Source organism: Ctenopharyngodon idella, chromosome 8, assembly GCF_019924925.1.
Source record: "Ctenopharyngodon idella isolate HZGC_01 chromosome 8, HZGC01, whole genome shotgun sequence".
In the NCBI taxonomy this organism is placed as follows: domain Eukaryota; kingdom Metazoa; phylum Chordata; class Actinopteri; order Cypriniformes; family Xenocyprididae; genus Ctenopharyngodon; species Ctenopharyngodon idella.
This window is the reverse complement of record NC_067227.1, coordinates 27,252,949-27,268,592: the sequence shown is the minus strand read 5'-3', so window position 1 is coordinate 27,268,592 and position 15,644 is coordinate 27,252,949. Positions and strand designations below refer to the sequence as shown.

The 15,644-nt window shown below is 35.9% G+C and overlaps 1 protein-coding gene across 3 annotated transcripts in view; it reads right to left on the bottom strand.

Moving 5' to 3' along the window:
• kcnn1b (potassium intermediate/small conductance calcium-activated channel, subfamily N, member 1b) overlaps positions 1-15,644 on the bottom strand; it is a 49,203-nt gene that overhangs the window by 12,829 nt on the left and 20,730 nt on the right. For all 3 annotated transcript variants that reach the window (XM_051903565.1, XM_051903566.1, XM_051903567.1), the window contains 3 exons: positions 15,144-15,596; positions 7,102-7,197; positions 5,448-5,866 (listed from right to left, as the gene is read on the bottom strand). In XM_051903565.1, the coding sequence (XP_051759525.1) occupies positions 5,448-5,866; positions 7,102-7,197; positions 15,144-15,596 (968 nt within the window). The remainder of the gene's footprint in view (positions 1-5,447; positions 5,867-7,101; positions 7,198-15,143; positions 15,597-15,644) is intronic.

The window sequence follows — 15,644 nt, the reverse complement described above, 5'->3', positions numbered from 1 at the left end:
TGATACAGTCACAAAAGGTATATATACAAATATTCCCCTGAAATTTGAACAGCACTGCACATGGACACTGTTGCATGGCTCAAACATAAAGAATGACCTGTCCGAATCAGCGGCCAGGTACACTTTACATTAGGGGTCTTTGAGAAGCCCAATTACATTTGAAGGGTAATCTTAAAAAGGACCTAAAGTGCAATATCAATAAGTATTGAATGCAGCAGCACATATCAATATTCAGGCCTGACCGCACTGGATAAAAGGCGGACAGCCCAAATATAAATCAAGGTGCCTTTGTGTACATAATTTCAAAGGAGTGATGTCCATATTCTGAACAAGAGGGCAGCCAGGCCCCATTAGATGGCTTGCTCTTCTTCCCCCAGTGTTCTAGCTCGGTCTTGTGTGGAGAATGCGTCTGTGTAAAACTATTGTGGAAGTCATAGTCCATTACACAAGCATAAAGAAGGTATATGGAAAAACATGCTGGCAGTGTAACCAAATCCAAAGCTGCCATGAACTCAGATAATGCACTGCTCTGACAGTATGGAGCACACAAGAGCATTCAGGCAGTTGATTTCAACAAAGGCACTTTAGCATTATCTCAAATCAGAGAACACTTGTTCGAGAGGTTCATTTGTACATATCAAAGAATCTTAAACATAGATTCAACCCTTACAGAATTTTACCAAGGTAGCCACAATTCCCGTCAGTTACTACTGCTACTAGAATAAAACTGTGGTAATTTGATATTTGCTGCCATTATCATCAAAAGTAAACAGAAATGTTCTAAAAGCTTCTTATAGTGTTTGTACAGCAGAAACAAAAATTACAGTAACTATGGTATTTTTGGTAAATTACCATGGTAAATGTCGGTTAAGGGAACAGAATACCATGTTGATTCTTTCAGATAAAAACATTCATAACAAAACAGTCCACTCAGTTCAAGAAACACTCGCCCCAAACACCCTTAAACAAATATAACGGATAAAATAACTAAAAAATGATGATGACGATGATGTTAAAGTTTCAAAACGAGGGTTTCACTTGCCCTCAAATCCATGTTTCAACAGCATGAACACTATGTCCATGTGCTGACTACAGGGTAACTACATTTATGTTCAAATGAATCAATCAGTGAGCGTCCAGCTTCTATGGCCATGAATTTAACTAAGGACTCATTAGCTTGAGTGCTATTAAATGAGGCCTGTCGACTAGCCTGCCGACAAATGATTTAAAGTGAGGAAGTAACTGTGGCCATTTAGGGGCGAAGCGAAGGGAAATACAGAGTCTCGGAGGGCTCCAAAGGTGCTGATAAAGCACCTCTTCATTCCTCCAACAGATTCAGCCACTGTAACTCTTACACAGAACACGACAATACAGAAAAATAACAAGCTAGCATATGACACCTGACTAGCACATTAGCTTAGTTGGTGTCCTCAGCACTTTTTCATCAACCACACTGCAAAAAATCATTTTCTAATTCTGTATTTTTGTCTTGCTTTCCAGTAACGAGGCATGCTTAAAACAAGATAAATTTATCTGAGAAGCAAAACGGTATAATGAGACCTGAATCATGAAATACATACATATATAGACATTTTGTTAGATTTATTCTCAAAAAAAGAAAAATGTCAATGAGGTAAGAAAAAAAAAATCAACTTCATTGGAGATATGGGTGTTTCACAACTATGGGCACTTTTATTTTTGTAAATGGGGAGACTTTTAACTTCACTTTCATTGTTTTTTTTTTTGTTTTTTTTTTATCCCTGTTCCAGATTAAGATTTTCAGTCATAAAATAGGCACAAACATCATAAAATTAGTATATTTTAATGGTGCAGTGTGTACATTTTAGCGGCATCTAGCAGTGAGGTTGCGAACTGCAACTAACGGCGCACACCCCTTGCACCCCTCCCTTTCAGAGAAGCTACGGTCGTTGTCTGAGAGCAAAGAGTAGGTTGTGTGAAACAATGAGGTTTCTTATTACTTCTAACAAAGAACAGTCTCTGCTTCTAATAAACCAGACGACGACTACTACTACTACTACTACTACTACTTCGTGCGTATTCAACGTAGTGACGATGCAAGCTGCTTCTAAATCACGAACGATTTAGAAGAACAACAACATAGTGAGGAAATGCGATCTGTAGAGTAGTTTGTCCGTTTAGGGCTGCTGTAGAAACATGCCGGCGCTTAATGGCGACTTGACATGGAGGGTGGACCCGCTGTGTATGTGATAGAAATGGCTCATTCTAAGGTAACAAAACATAACGGTTCATTATGTAAGGCCTTTATGTACCACTGAAAACATAGTTATATATATTATCTTGCATTTCTGTCATAGATCCTCCCAAATTTTACACATTGCACCTTTAAAATATATAATAATAATAAAACAAAACAATATTCTTACATTTTAATATTTTGATACTTTAAAAAAAAAAAAGCCAGTTCTCAGTTGTGGCATCATTTGCATCATGACCAACTGATAAAGTTTTACTTTGGTGTACTAAATTACCATGTAAAACAACAACAACAAAAAATATCACTAACAACACAACCATGCTGTAATACTGAGTGGAAAAAAGTGTAAGAAGTTAAAGTGTGAAAAAGATACTTAAAGGAGAGATTCTTGTACAGTTCAGGCAAAACAGCTAAATGAAATTATTACTGAAATTATTATTTTCAGCCATAAAATATGAAAAAACATTGTTAAATCTATAGTAATCAAACAAATCAATATTTTAAAATGTAATATTTTTAATTGTCGACACAACCATACTGTAATTATATGTGGGAAAAAAACTTTTTAAACTGTAACTGTGCAAAATATATCCACAGAATGCTATTAAATAATAAGATGCTGAGAAAATGGTGAAAAAAAAGGAAAAATAGCAATTCTCCTGTGATGCATTTATGTCAGCTGTTAGACATTGTTAGTGAACAAAGAGTGTGAATAGTGTGTCTATATTCTATAAGTGAAAAATGCCCATAGTTGAAGAAAACCCATATATACACTATGGACTATTGTTGTGGTGCAGTGCAGTGAAGAAATAGCAGGTGGATGATGTAGCACATATAGTCTAATGGGCAAGAAGTGGGCGCAGAACCTGGCTAAAGGGCTCAGGATGACCTGATTAGCATAGCTGTGCTGCTCTCTCTATGTTTATGGGTCATGACAACATACTGGATCTTTACTCTCCCCCAAGGTCTAGGTCAAGATGGTATCTTGGTAAGAATAGCACTTTAGAGCACCAGAAAAGGTCAAATATCTGACAGCGCTTTAGGAAAAAAACAGGCTGCCATGAACATGATGACCACCATGTTGACACATGGTGTCAGCTGCGTGAAAATCCCAAAATCCAAAGAATGACTCAAAAGCGTAATTACCCAACACTAAGACCCCTCTTTAATAGAGGCTATAAGATGCCCGACCATTTATAGGAGAAAACAAATGAATCTGAATTTGGAAAAGAAAAGAATTTGGGATTTCCAGGACGCCAGCAATTTGCTGTTTTGCAGTATAGCTCATCAAGAGAGATGAGCAGATGCTAAGAGCCAAGTTTTTCCTTGCAGATCACAGACTCACTTTGGACCCCTATCCAGCAGCAGCCATGTGGGAGAAACATAGAACAAAACCGTGAACAATGAAGCACGCACACATCCGCTTGCCACTGACATCACATCACATTTTATAAAGGCAACAACATAGGCTCTTGACCAACTGCATTTGATGGGGGAAAAAATACATAAATTGTTAAAGGAATCATTCACTCAAAAATAAAAATGTGGTCGTTATTTACTCACCCTCATGTTATTTCAAACCCATGACTGACTTTCTTGTGTGAAAGCATATCCTGGCCACTCTTTACCATATAATGAAAGTGAATGGGGACTTGGTCTGCCAAGCTTTAAAATGACAAAACAACAAAAACATAAAAGTAGTCCATATGACTTATGTGTCATATTCCAATACTTCTGAAGCCAAATGAGAGCTTTGAGTGAGGAACAGACTGAAATTTAAAGGGGACATATCATGAAAATCTGGCTTTTTCTGTGTTTAAGTGCTATAATTGGGTCCCCGGTGTACCTACCAACTCAGAAAATGTGGAAAAGTACAACCCAGTAACTTTGTTTTGGCAAGCCATTCTCTGCAAGCATGTGAAAAAATGAGCCACCCAGATTTTGCTCCCCTTGCATTTTGTTTTTGCAAGCGAAAACAGCGTACCAGTTGTAACGTCATGGCAAAAGTTCGAGCAAAGCATGTTCACTGTTCTGTCGTTGGCTGCACAGACGAGCACAGAACACTATTTAGAGTCTCGTTAGCTTGGATAGCCTGCAAGTTGACCCTGGCAAGCTCGACTGCTAAAACAAAAAAACAAAAAAAAAAAAAACAAAAAAAAAAGAGTATTTCTGTCAGAGCAATATTTTGGAAAAAATAATAGACCATTCACAGCATTTGATAGCAATCATAAACGTTAGCCTGGTGTGTATTGCTCTGTTTGGCAAACAGGTACACTATTCATAGTGGGCGTCCACACAGGTTTTGCACAAAAGATTAACATGACGGCACAAGCTAGTCGATGGGTATTAACTCCACAGCAACTACATACATTTATCCACTAACCGTTCAGAAACGTCCAGTTGCATTCTAAAAGTTGTAACTTCTTCCTGAGTCTCTCCATCAGTGTCCGACTCCGGTTTGAACAATGTAAGGCTGAACACCGTTACTGACAATCCTCATTTTGGCTGTGTGAGATTCTCCTGCTTTGTTGTTGTTGAGCAACCGAAGCACGAGCTGTTAAAGCTCCGCCCTCTTCTGGAAAGCCAGAAGCAGCAGCTCATTTGTATTTAACGGGACACACACAAAAACAGCGTTTTTTCGCTCACACCTAAATAGGGTCAGAATTGACAAGCTATAATAAATGATCTGTGGGGTATTTTGAGCTGAAACTTTACAGACACATTCTGGGGACACCAGAGACTTATATTACATCTTGTGAAAAGGGGCATAATAGGTCCCTTTAAAGACTTCTAGTAAACTATGAAAAGGACTACAAAGGTCATACAGATAACAAAAACAGCATGTCAGCATCATTGGCTCCAGGTTACAATTTCGACCTGTTCATCACATAAATTATTGTATGACTTCAAAAGACATGGTAAATAGTGCATGAGTCAAACGGACTTTTATGAACTTTCATTGTGCTTGTTTTGTTATTTTAATGCTTGACAGCCCCAGTCCCCATTCACTTACATTATATGGAAAAGAGAAAAGAGCAGCCAGGATTTTTTTTTTTTTTTTCCCAGAAATTCACATTTTGTGTTTCTGTTGACGAAAGAAAATTATATAGGTTTGGAACAACATAAGGGCTGAGTTCATTTTCGGGTGGAATATTTTTTCAATACTCCAGGTACAAACAGTGTTTCTTAAGAAATCAAAGGTTTATCTCACCTCTCACAGACATGCACTGTCCAGGCAGCAATGATCCATGATGATATGCTGAAAACCAGCAGGACCGTGCCTGGGCAGATAGTCATCAAAGTCTTCATGACAAAGCGTGTGTTAAAGTTGATCTTATTGAGGGCTCCGATACTGCGTGACGAGGCGTCCGTAAAGAGCTTACTGTGCAGGAGCATGACCCGGCCAATCAGATACAGCCGCAGGAACATGGGGATGGAGAGGATGATGTCCACGTCTGCATCCGCCACAGACGGGGTGTAGGTGAAGGCCAGGCGGGCGGTCCAGGTGAAGACGTACTGACCTGGAATAGGGTGGATGGCACACACCAGCAGCTCCAAAACGATGAAGAAGATACGCTCGTACGTCATGGCTATCCGCCAGTCATCTGCTCCATTGTCCACCATGAAGAGCTAGATGTTAGACAAAGAAAAATTTTTAAGGAATTAACAAATTCTCTGAACAGCACTGTAAAACCTAACAATTGTTCCAATTAACCTTTTTTAGTTAAATTTACTTATTGTCCAAGAATTTGTTGAACTTACTTAAAACAATTTAGTAATCTGTACTGTTTGCATCAAACAAACCTTTTTTTAATTAACTTTACTTACTATTATAGTCTAATATGATAATATATAAATAATATAAAAACATTCTTTGTGGTTTTAGTATTATGACTATAATAGGGATGTAACGACACCCTCATGTCACGATTCGATACATATCACGAAACTGAACTCATGATACAATATTACTATGATACTTCAAGACATACTGTATGGTAAAATGTTAAAAAAAATTAACTGTTGATTAAAATGCTAAATTTGGTATTACATTGGGGGTGGAAATGAATAGGCTTGGACTTGGTGCTGGTAACCCAATGCACAGGACAATGTTGATATAGTAATATTCATGATTCTGAAGCTGAAAATACAGAAAAATATGAATATGCTTGCACTCTGTCATCGACTAGATATATTTAAAATAATGTAGGCCATTTTTTACTGGTAATACAAGATATTTGGCATTATCAGGACCCACAAATATTCCCCCATTGCATTATTATACATTATATTCAACATTCTATATAGTAGTTCAATGTAGTACTGACACTAAAACTCTGTAAGCTGTGAACTTTTTTTCTCACGACACAATCCACGGTACATATTGTTGCATTTTTGTATTGCGATATATTGTTACACCCCTAGACTATAATATGGATTTTTCTTCTCTTTTGTTTCAGTGATTGTAACATATACAGTCTGTAATCAGGAATAAAGGTTTGTAATTGTTCATCCATTCTGCAATTTGACCATCATCTGATGTTCCAAGTCATTAAATAATGCTCACAAACCAACTGATTGACAGGCCTGTATTAAATTACGTCTCCTATTAGCCATAAGCCCACTTGTAATACTATCATTAATCAAAATCAGTGTCTTTTCCATAAAGACCTTTTAATGGATAGGTAAAATGGCACAGACACTGAATGCAGATATCAGGAATTACAAAAGCCAGGGCAAGTTTTCATTCTGCTGCTACTATAAGTCATTAGGAATTGGCATAAGTGTTTCCTCTGTAATCTTTTACGCTCCTGTCTCAGTCTCTTCACTAGTTTATGGCTTCCAAGGCTGAGTCGGCTACTTACCTGAATCTCTCGTGCGTGGTACATAATGATCAGACAGAGTAGGATTACAGTGGAGAGGCTAATAAGGCATTTCAGTGCAAATGAATATGAGGATTCCTGCAGAGACAGTAAAAAAAAAAAAATAACAACATTAGTTTAAATTTATGTTCAATGCAGCTGACCTCTTTTTTTTTTTTTTTCTGTGCTAGAAATGCCAGTCATGAGAGTTTGATTCCCAGGAAACATGCATACTGAGAAAACATATGCTTTTAATGCATTGTCGCTTTGGATAAGAGTCTTCCACAAGAGCAAATGTATTTATGAGGGATAGACAAACACCATTTCTTGACAGCTACAGTATGTGAGCACAAGTCTTAAACATGTGCTAAATGCAACATACAGCAGTTAGTGGAGTTTCAACTTTGTAGGATTCATTATTTTTTATTTCTGATGCATGAAAGCTAACTGTAAAGAGCCGTTTAGTTTTTAGTCCTAAAAACCAGGAAGAATTAGCATTAGATTCCTTTGAGAATTTAATTTTTAGAATACCGCTACTTAATTGAAGAGCACATTAAGGTCTGTGGTTAATATTACTTCTTGTTCTAACCGAAATTACACACAGTTTCACTTTAAAAGTAAATGTTAATCAGTTTTTTTTTTCAATGTTGCTAATTTGCTAACAAGTTGACAACACTTTTGCTGATTTGTCAAGCATGTAAACTCACATCCTTGTCAAAGTTGTAGTTCATGTGTATACAACTTGTGCTTTTAAAGTACTTTTACTCATAAATCAAAAACCGCTAGTCTAAAAAATTCCCAAGGGAACCAAAATGGCAAATTAGCATTCCAGGTTCAGCCCTTAAATTCACATCATGACTGAAAATGTTAATATATACCTGTATATATAACCAGGGAACAGACCAGGTTGGAAGACCATCTTAGAATGCAGGCTGGTTTAAGATGTTTTCCAGATTTTAGCATTATATATTATATATAGCATTATATAGTTTGTCTATCCCTCATAAATATATATATATATATATATATATATATATATATATACACACACATATATATATATATATATACACACACACACACACACACACACTACTGTTCAAAAGTTTGGGTCTGTAATATTTTTATACAGGGTTTTTTATGTTCATTAAAACTGCATTTATTTTATCAAAAATACAGTAAAAAAGTAATATTGTGAAATAATATTTAAAATAAAATAATTTAAAATAACTGCTTTATATTTTAATATATTTTAAAATTTAATTTATTTCAGCATCATTACTCCAGTCTTCAGTGTCACATGATCCTTCAGAAATCATTCTGATATGCTGATTTGCTGCTCAAGAAACATCTCTTATTATCAATGTTGAAAACAGTTGCGCTGATAAATATCTTTGTGTAAACCGTGTTACACTTTTTTCAGGATTCTTTGATGAATAGAAAGTTCAAAAGCACCATTTATTTTAAATCTTTTGTAACATTATAAATGTCTGTACTGCCATCTTAAAGGGTTAGTTCACCCAAAAATGAAAATAATGTCATTAATTACTCACCCTCATGTCATTCTACACCCGTAAGACCTTCGTTCATCTTCGGAACACAAATTAAGATATTTTTGATGAAATGCGATGGCTCAGTGGTCACTGAACCTCTCAAGATCCATAAAAACATATTTAACAGTTCATATGAGTTCAGTGGTTCTATCTTTATATTATAAAGCGACGAGAATACTTTTTGTGCGGCAGAAAAACAAAATAACGTCTTTTCAACAATATCTCGTGATGGGCGATTTCAAAACACTGCTTCTGAGCTTTACATATCTTTTGTTTTGAATTAGTGATTCGAATCTCCTATCAAATGGCTAAACTGCTGAAATCACGTGACGTTGGCGCTCCGAACCACTGATTTGATTCGTAAAGCTCCGAAGCAGTGTTTTGAAATCGGCCATCACTAGATATTGTTGAAAAGTCATTATTTTTTAATTTTTTTTGGTGCACAAAAAGTATTCTCGTCGCTTTATGATATTAAGGTAGAACCACTGAACTCACATTAACTGTTTTAAATGTTTTTAGTACCTTTATGGATCTTGAGAGATTCAGTGGCTTTGCTCTCAAAAGAGGCCTCACTGAGCCATTGGATTTCATCAAAAAAAACATCTTAATTTGTGTTCCGAAGATGAACGAAGGTCTTAGGGGTGTGGAACGACATGAGGTTGAGTCCTTGATGACATAATTTTCATTTTTGGGTGAACTAACCCTTTAAACCTGGTCTTCCAACCTGGTCTGGTTATAGAATTCCAACAGATGTAGCCAACGCTGATTTTACCGCACATAGCACATCTATAAGTTTAGTATAAACTTTTTTCACACACAATCATGACTAGAAGATGAACTTACAACAATCATCTCTTTCTGTCCCTCAATCTTAGCTTTTGTTCTTTCTCTCTGGATGACAATCCTCATTATGAGATTATTGCAATTGGAGCTCATTAAACCTGTCTAACTCTGCTGATACACTGGAACATGATGTGCTGGCTAAGGCACTGAACTATGCTTTAGGGGAAGGTAAAAAAAAAAAGAAAGCTCCACTCCAGGGATTGTCTAACTAACTCCAGGGCCAGCCATTCACTTAGGCCAAAAGAATAAGCAAACAGATTTACTGTTGCCCAATTTGAGAATGACACACCTTGTAGACAACGATTTTAACCGTCCGGCTGGGAAATGAGCTAAACAGAGACTTTGAACCAACCCAAAGTCCTTTACATTGACAAGGTGACCTACTGTGCTTAAAAGAGATTAATAGTAATTGATTTTTGTCATTTTGATTTTGGCTTCCAACGATTATGAAAACAAGATAATGGAGGTAAAATGATTATTGTGCTGCTGCCACATTCCGTCCAGCGCACCTTCCTTTCCTTCACAGAGGTGCGCTTTCATTTCTCCATAAAACCAAAACTTAACATTCAAATCAGCCAAATAAGTGACTGCTGTAAAACAGTGTTATTAAAAGTGCTGCAAAAGAGACACTCTTCCCCAGGCGGCTTTCTGTGTGCGCTACGAGTCGAATGCAGATAAGCAAATGGGCTTTGGATATGTATAAATGTCAAAAATTAAAAACAAAAAAAAAAAAAAAAAAAAAAAGTCAAAATACCTTTTTGGAGAGTATTCACATAAACACAGTGGGTTATATCTTAAGTAAACGTACACAGTTAAGAAAGAAAACTAGTGTTTAACAGTATATTGGATCCGTGCATTCGCTCTTAAAGTGACAGCAGCCTAATATACCTGCTGTCTGTCATTACTGATAAACAAACAACAAATGACAAAGGAAAATCACTCACTGATCTTGACTAAATAACTTTAATAAGGATTAATCTATATTTAATTTGCACAGTAAGACAATGCAGTGTTATATGTAGTTATTTTATATTTGATTATTACATTTTTTGTTGTAGGCTGAATACCACTGTTAGTACAACTTCCTGAAAAACACTGTTTATTTTGAATTCATTGTATTTATTTGTCTGTTTTGTTTGTAATTAGTTTTTTGTTCTCATTGTATTGCTGATTGTTTACTTGTCTTATGTAATTGTTTTGAGGACCTTTTTCTTACATTAGTTAACCTAGTATTAGATTTTGCTGAAGAATCGATAATTGTGAAATTTCACTGATATTTAAAATTACTTGTATTAAGAAATAAGGCTTTGATCATATAATCCTGTCCAATAATTGCAATTTCAACACTGACCAAAAATAACCATGATTATGATTGTTGCTATAATCGAGCAGCCCTAGCTTCATCAATCATCTTTTCTTTCAAAATAGCATTTTTGAAGGTCTGATGAGTACGACTCTAAGTAAAGATCTCCTGCTCTTACTATAGCTGAACCCATTAAGGTCCCTTAAATAATTAAGTGAGGATATAATTAAGGGTATGGCCTATTAGCTCATTCAGGCCCTTTTGTATAGAAGCTATACCTTGAAGTGAAAAAAATGCTTATATGATAAATTACACATGATGTAACCGTCAAGAACGTGTTATGAAGATTTCATTGATTGATGCTCTTTGATGCCTCTATCCATTAAGCAAGTGCACACAAAGTAGCATATGTCAATGATGAATGTATCCTTGTGTTTTTAAACGGTCATAAATAGATCAATCCCAGACTTCAATATGCTGTAGCATTTAATTACATGGTATGAATCAAAGTACTAAGGATGAAATAAGTTGTATAAAGCTAATTTTGCAGAGGTCAACACGTAATATCTTGTGATACATCACTGCCCTCTTTAAAAAGACCATCTTACACAAGCATGAATTTTAATGGCGGTTCAGGTTTATGCTGTTGAGCGCTGGTCTAGCTTGTGGATCAGCCATTCTCTTTACAAAAATGCTGATTAACCAGCATGGTTTTATTGGTGAAGCAGGTTGAACAGGAAAGTCATGCTAATTAAGTTACTGTAGTTTAGAAGTCTGTTTTTTTTTTGTTTATTGGCAAACTGCCAATAGCCTGCAGTTACATATACAGCAGCCTCAAAAATTATTTGAACATTTGGAACAAACCAAAAAAAAAAATGGTTATGTTCACACACATTACAGTTATTTTCAGGACTCACAACCGCATTCTCGGAATATTCGCGCTGTCATCTTAAGGTGTTAGATCCAGTCACTGTTCTCCACCGGAGCGGCTCCCATCAGTTTGAGTTTCTTTTCCAAATTCAAATGCCGTGTCATGCGCGAGACGTCTCAAAGGACGTGACACGCGTGTGCAACACTTAAAGACTCCGGCCAGCGCGTGTTTACATGCTGCTGTTGGTTAATTAAGTTTTGATGGATGAACTCGCGGTTCAATTAGTCACTTGTCATGTCAAAAGTGATAATACTTTTCAGTTTTATGGACATCGCCATCTTTAATATTACGCTGGTCACTGTCATTATGGTTACTAGTAAGAGAATAAGGGCTTGACTCTCGTTGCATGTTCATACAGACAGTGTACTGTAAGTTGCTGTGTGAGCGAGACATTTCAAGACTCACACCTGTAAGTAAATGCGGTTGTCAATCCCAAAAATTGACAGTGTGAACGTAGCCTTTGAATCAAGTAACAAATCATCAAGTGTAATTTATTTGAAAGAAATACACTCTGAACAGTTTTTAAGCAAAGAATTTCATAAAATATGTTTGTTAGGTTTCATACACTGTTATTTTAGTATTATTTATCTAGTATTATAGTATTTATTAATATTTTTAATTAGCTATATTTTCCGTTTTAATGTGCTTTTGCCATTTTATTATTAGTTTTTATATATATATATATATTTCTATTCATCTTTAATTTATTTTATTTCAGTTTTAGTTGTAGTAATTTTAGTACCCCAACTTATTTATTTCAATTAGTTGCCAAGGCAACATGCAAGTTTTTTTAAGTTCAATTTTTCATCTAATATTTATATTCCATTTTATTTAAACTTTATTTCAATTACTGAAACTAGTATACTACTTTACTAGCTTAAAATAATTAGCAGAACTGGTTTCAATAATAAAACAGTAGAAATATTGTTCAAAACACTTTCTATTTGTTGAACGTTAGTGGAACATTATAAAAGTTAATGTGATGAACAACACCTGTGGTTACCCTGCTGAAGAAACCATCTTTTACCAGCCGGTTAAGATGGTTTGATGGTCTGTTGGCTAGTTTTAGGTTTTTGGGTTTTTTGGGGGGTACTTTTGCGCTAGTCAGACAGGAAAGAACAGCTGGTCGCCCATCTAAACCACCTTGGCCAGGCTGGAAGACCAGCTTAGACCAGCAAACCATCTTAGGAACCAGTTGGCTAAAAGTCATAAAAGTAAAAAAAAAGTTAGTTCTGAGAAAATCTTTAGCATCATTTGCTTGCAAAAGGTTACTTGGCACTTTGTTAGATATTTTTCATCTAATGCAATGAAATTCAGACATTTTAAGAATCACTTAAAGGGATAGTTCACCCTAAAATGAAAATGAAGTCATTATTTACTCACCCTGATTTTGTTCTAATGCTATTCCCTTCTTTCTTTTATGGACCACAAAAGAAAATTAAAAAAAAAAGACACTTTTTTTTAAAAAAAGACACAAAAGTATCACAGAATGATCCCATGCAACGCGTGCCATATATTCCAAGTGTTCTGGGGGTATATAATAGCATTTGGTGAAAAACAAACTGAAATTGAATGTATTATTTAATGAAATTCTTGACCATGGCCTTTGGGCTTCTCTGAACGACTGCATAAATTGCGTGTTTGTGAGACTCTGTAGCACCGCAGTTCACTCTGTCTTCCCTTATGGAAAGAAAATATATTTCCCTATATATGAATGATCAATGTATTACATGATTTAACAGTATATTTGAATATATACAGAACAATACATTGCGTAAATATATTACAATATATTGAATAATACATAAGGAATTGCCGCTTTTCATATATTTAAAAAATACGTGATAATATATTTACTAATATATCATAATGTATGTAATTTTATATTCAGTAATATACTTCATAATATATAGATTTATATGTGATCAGATATGGTACTGCATGCATAATATATTGCAGATATTTTTACTCATGCAGTATAAACACATATATGGTACAATATATTATGTAACACATTTCTTATATTTTATAATAATTTACATTTTAAATGTCCCATATTTTCAAGTTCACCTGCATGTACTAAAGTTTCTACCAAAGAGACTATCACTGTGCTATAGCGTGCACAGCTGTTACTTTTTAAATAAAGTTATTATAGTCTTAATAGTGTTCAGCCAATCATAAACCTAACCTCAGGCTCTACTCTTCAGCACAATGGTAAACCCAAAAACTCACACATAGCAGAAAACCTTTTAAATTTCCAAAATAATACAACTTTAAACACTAACAGATCTCCCCCTATATCAATATTGAGCAAAACACAGGAAATAGCACTTAATTTTAACATTTACTCTCCTTTAACAGTCAGAAGCAAAACATGCTGGGAACTAGAAGTCTGTTGTAACCACTGATTGTAACTCATTCCATGAATGTGTGTATATATGTGTGTACAATACATTCACATTTATATGGGAACATGTATGTACATGTACACAATAAAGGATAAAACTTTATAAATGTAATGCTATTTTTGTCTTCATTTATATATATTTTATATGTATCAATATATAGCCATACATGGTCAATGCATATATTGCAGTATATTGAAAAATATAAGCACTAGTTTCCCATATATGGAAATGTATTATGTAATATATCGCATTATATTTTGCAGTATATTCCCATATATTTTTGTTCCGTAAGGCTTGCCCAGAAAAAGCACGCAAGTTGTTGGAAATCAAAATGAACAAAAACACGACATGAAATACAGCTCATGTACCTTTTCTCTGAGGTGAATATATTTGCTGTGTTCGTCGTAACAAGAAGTTATCGCATTCACATCTGTCAACTGTCTTTCCGACTGTCATCGGACAAACAGAGTTCTAGTCCAGAGATATTCAACTCAGTGAAGAAAGTACAAGGAGACTTTCTGGGGATATCTAAGAGTTGTATTTCATGTCGTGTTTTTGTTAATCTTGATTTCTCACAACTTGTGTGCTTTTTCTGGGCGAGACAGAGTGAACTGTGCGGTACAAATAAAGTCTCACGCACGCGCACGTCAAGCTCAACGGCCAAGGTCAACAACTTCGTTACACAATACATTAAATTCCAGTTTGTTTTTCACTCTGATTGCACACGTACATCTCAGAGACATCTATTTGATGTGCGTGTTTACATCTGGAAGACGTATTTTATATATATATATATATATATATATATATTCATTATATGGATGATCCTTATTAAATCCTCCTTTTGTGGTCCATAAAAGAAAGAAGGGCATATGGCATTAGAACAACACCAGGGTGAGTAAATCATAACTTCATTTTCATTTCAGGGTGATCTATCCCTTTAAGTGTACAAAAACTCTTTGAGGCCACTCAAAACTTCAGAATATCCATGTCTGAGGAACTTTTACCTTTGTATAAACTCCCCAGGAGAGTTCAGTCTCCGTCACCATGACAACAATCCCAAACATTCCAAAAATCAGGGCGTAGTCGCTAAGGCGCTTGCGTTTCTCGAACAGCACCCTCCGGTGCCCGAGCTTATAGCCAATGTCCTTGTTCTTCTTATGCGGAGCGCTGCATGGTCTTTGCCTCACAAGGTTCTCGCTGGACTGCTTACTAGGGTCTTCCCCGTTCCCTTTGGAGACCACCACCTCCAGGCCGGAAGAGTGCAGGGTCTGCAAAGGCTGTGTCTCAGAGTCCAGCTCTGCTAGGTTCCTCCGGGACGCCCCCAGACTGCCGAGTGGTCTGACTATGCCCCCATTGTACTTGCAGCTGTTCATGGCTATCTGAGGATACTGTGGGCCGCCGTGGGACAGGGAAGGCCGTGATCCAGCATGGCTCAGCCTGTTGGCATCCGCATTCACCTGCCAGAAATGAGAAGATATTTTATAGATTTTATCATTGTTTTTTGT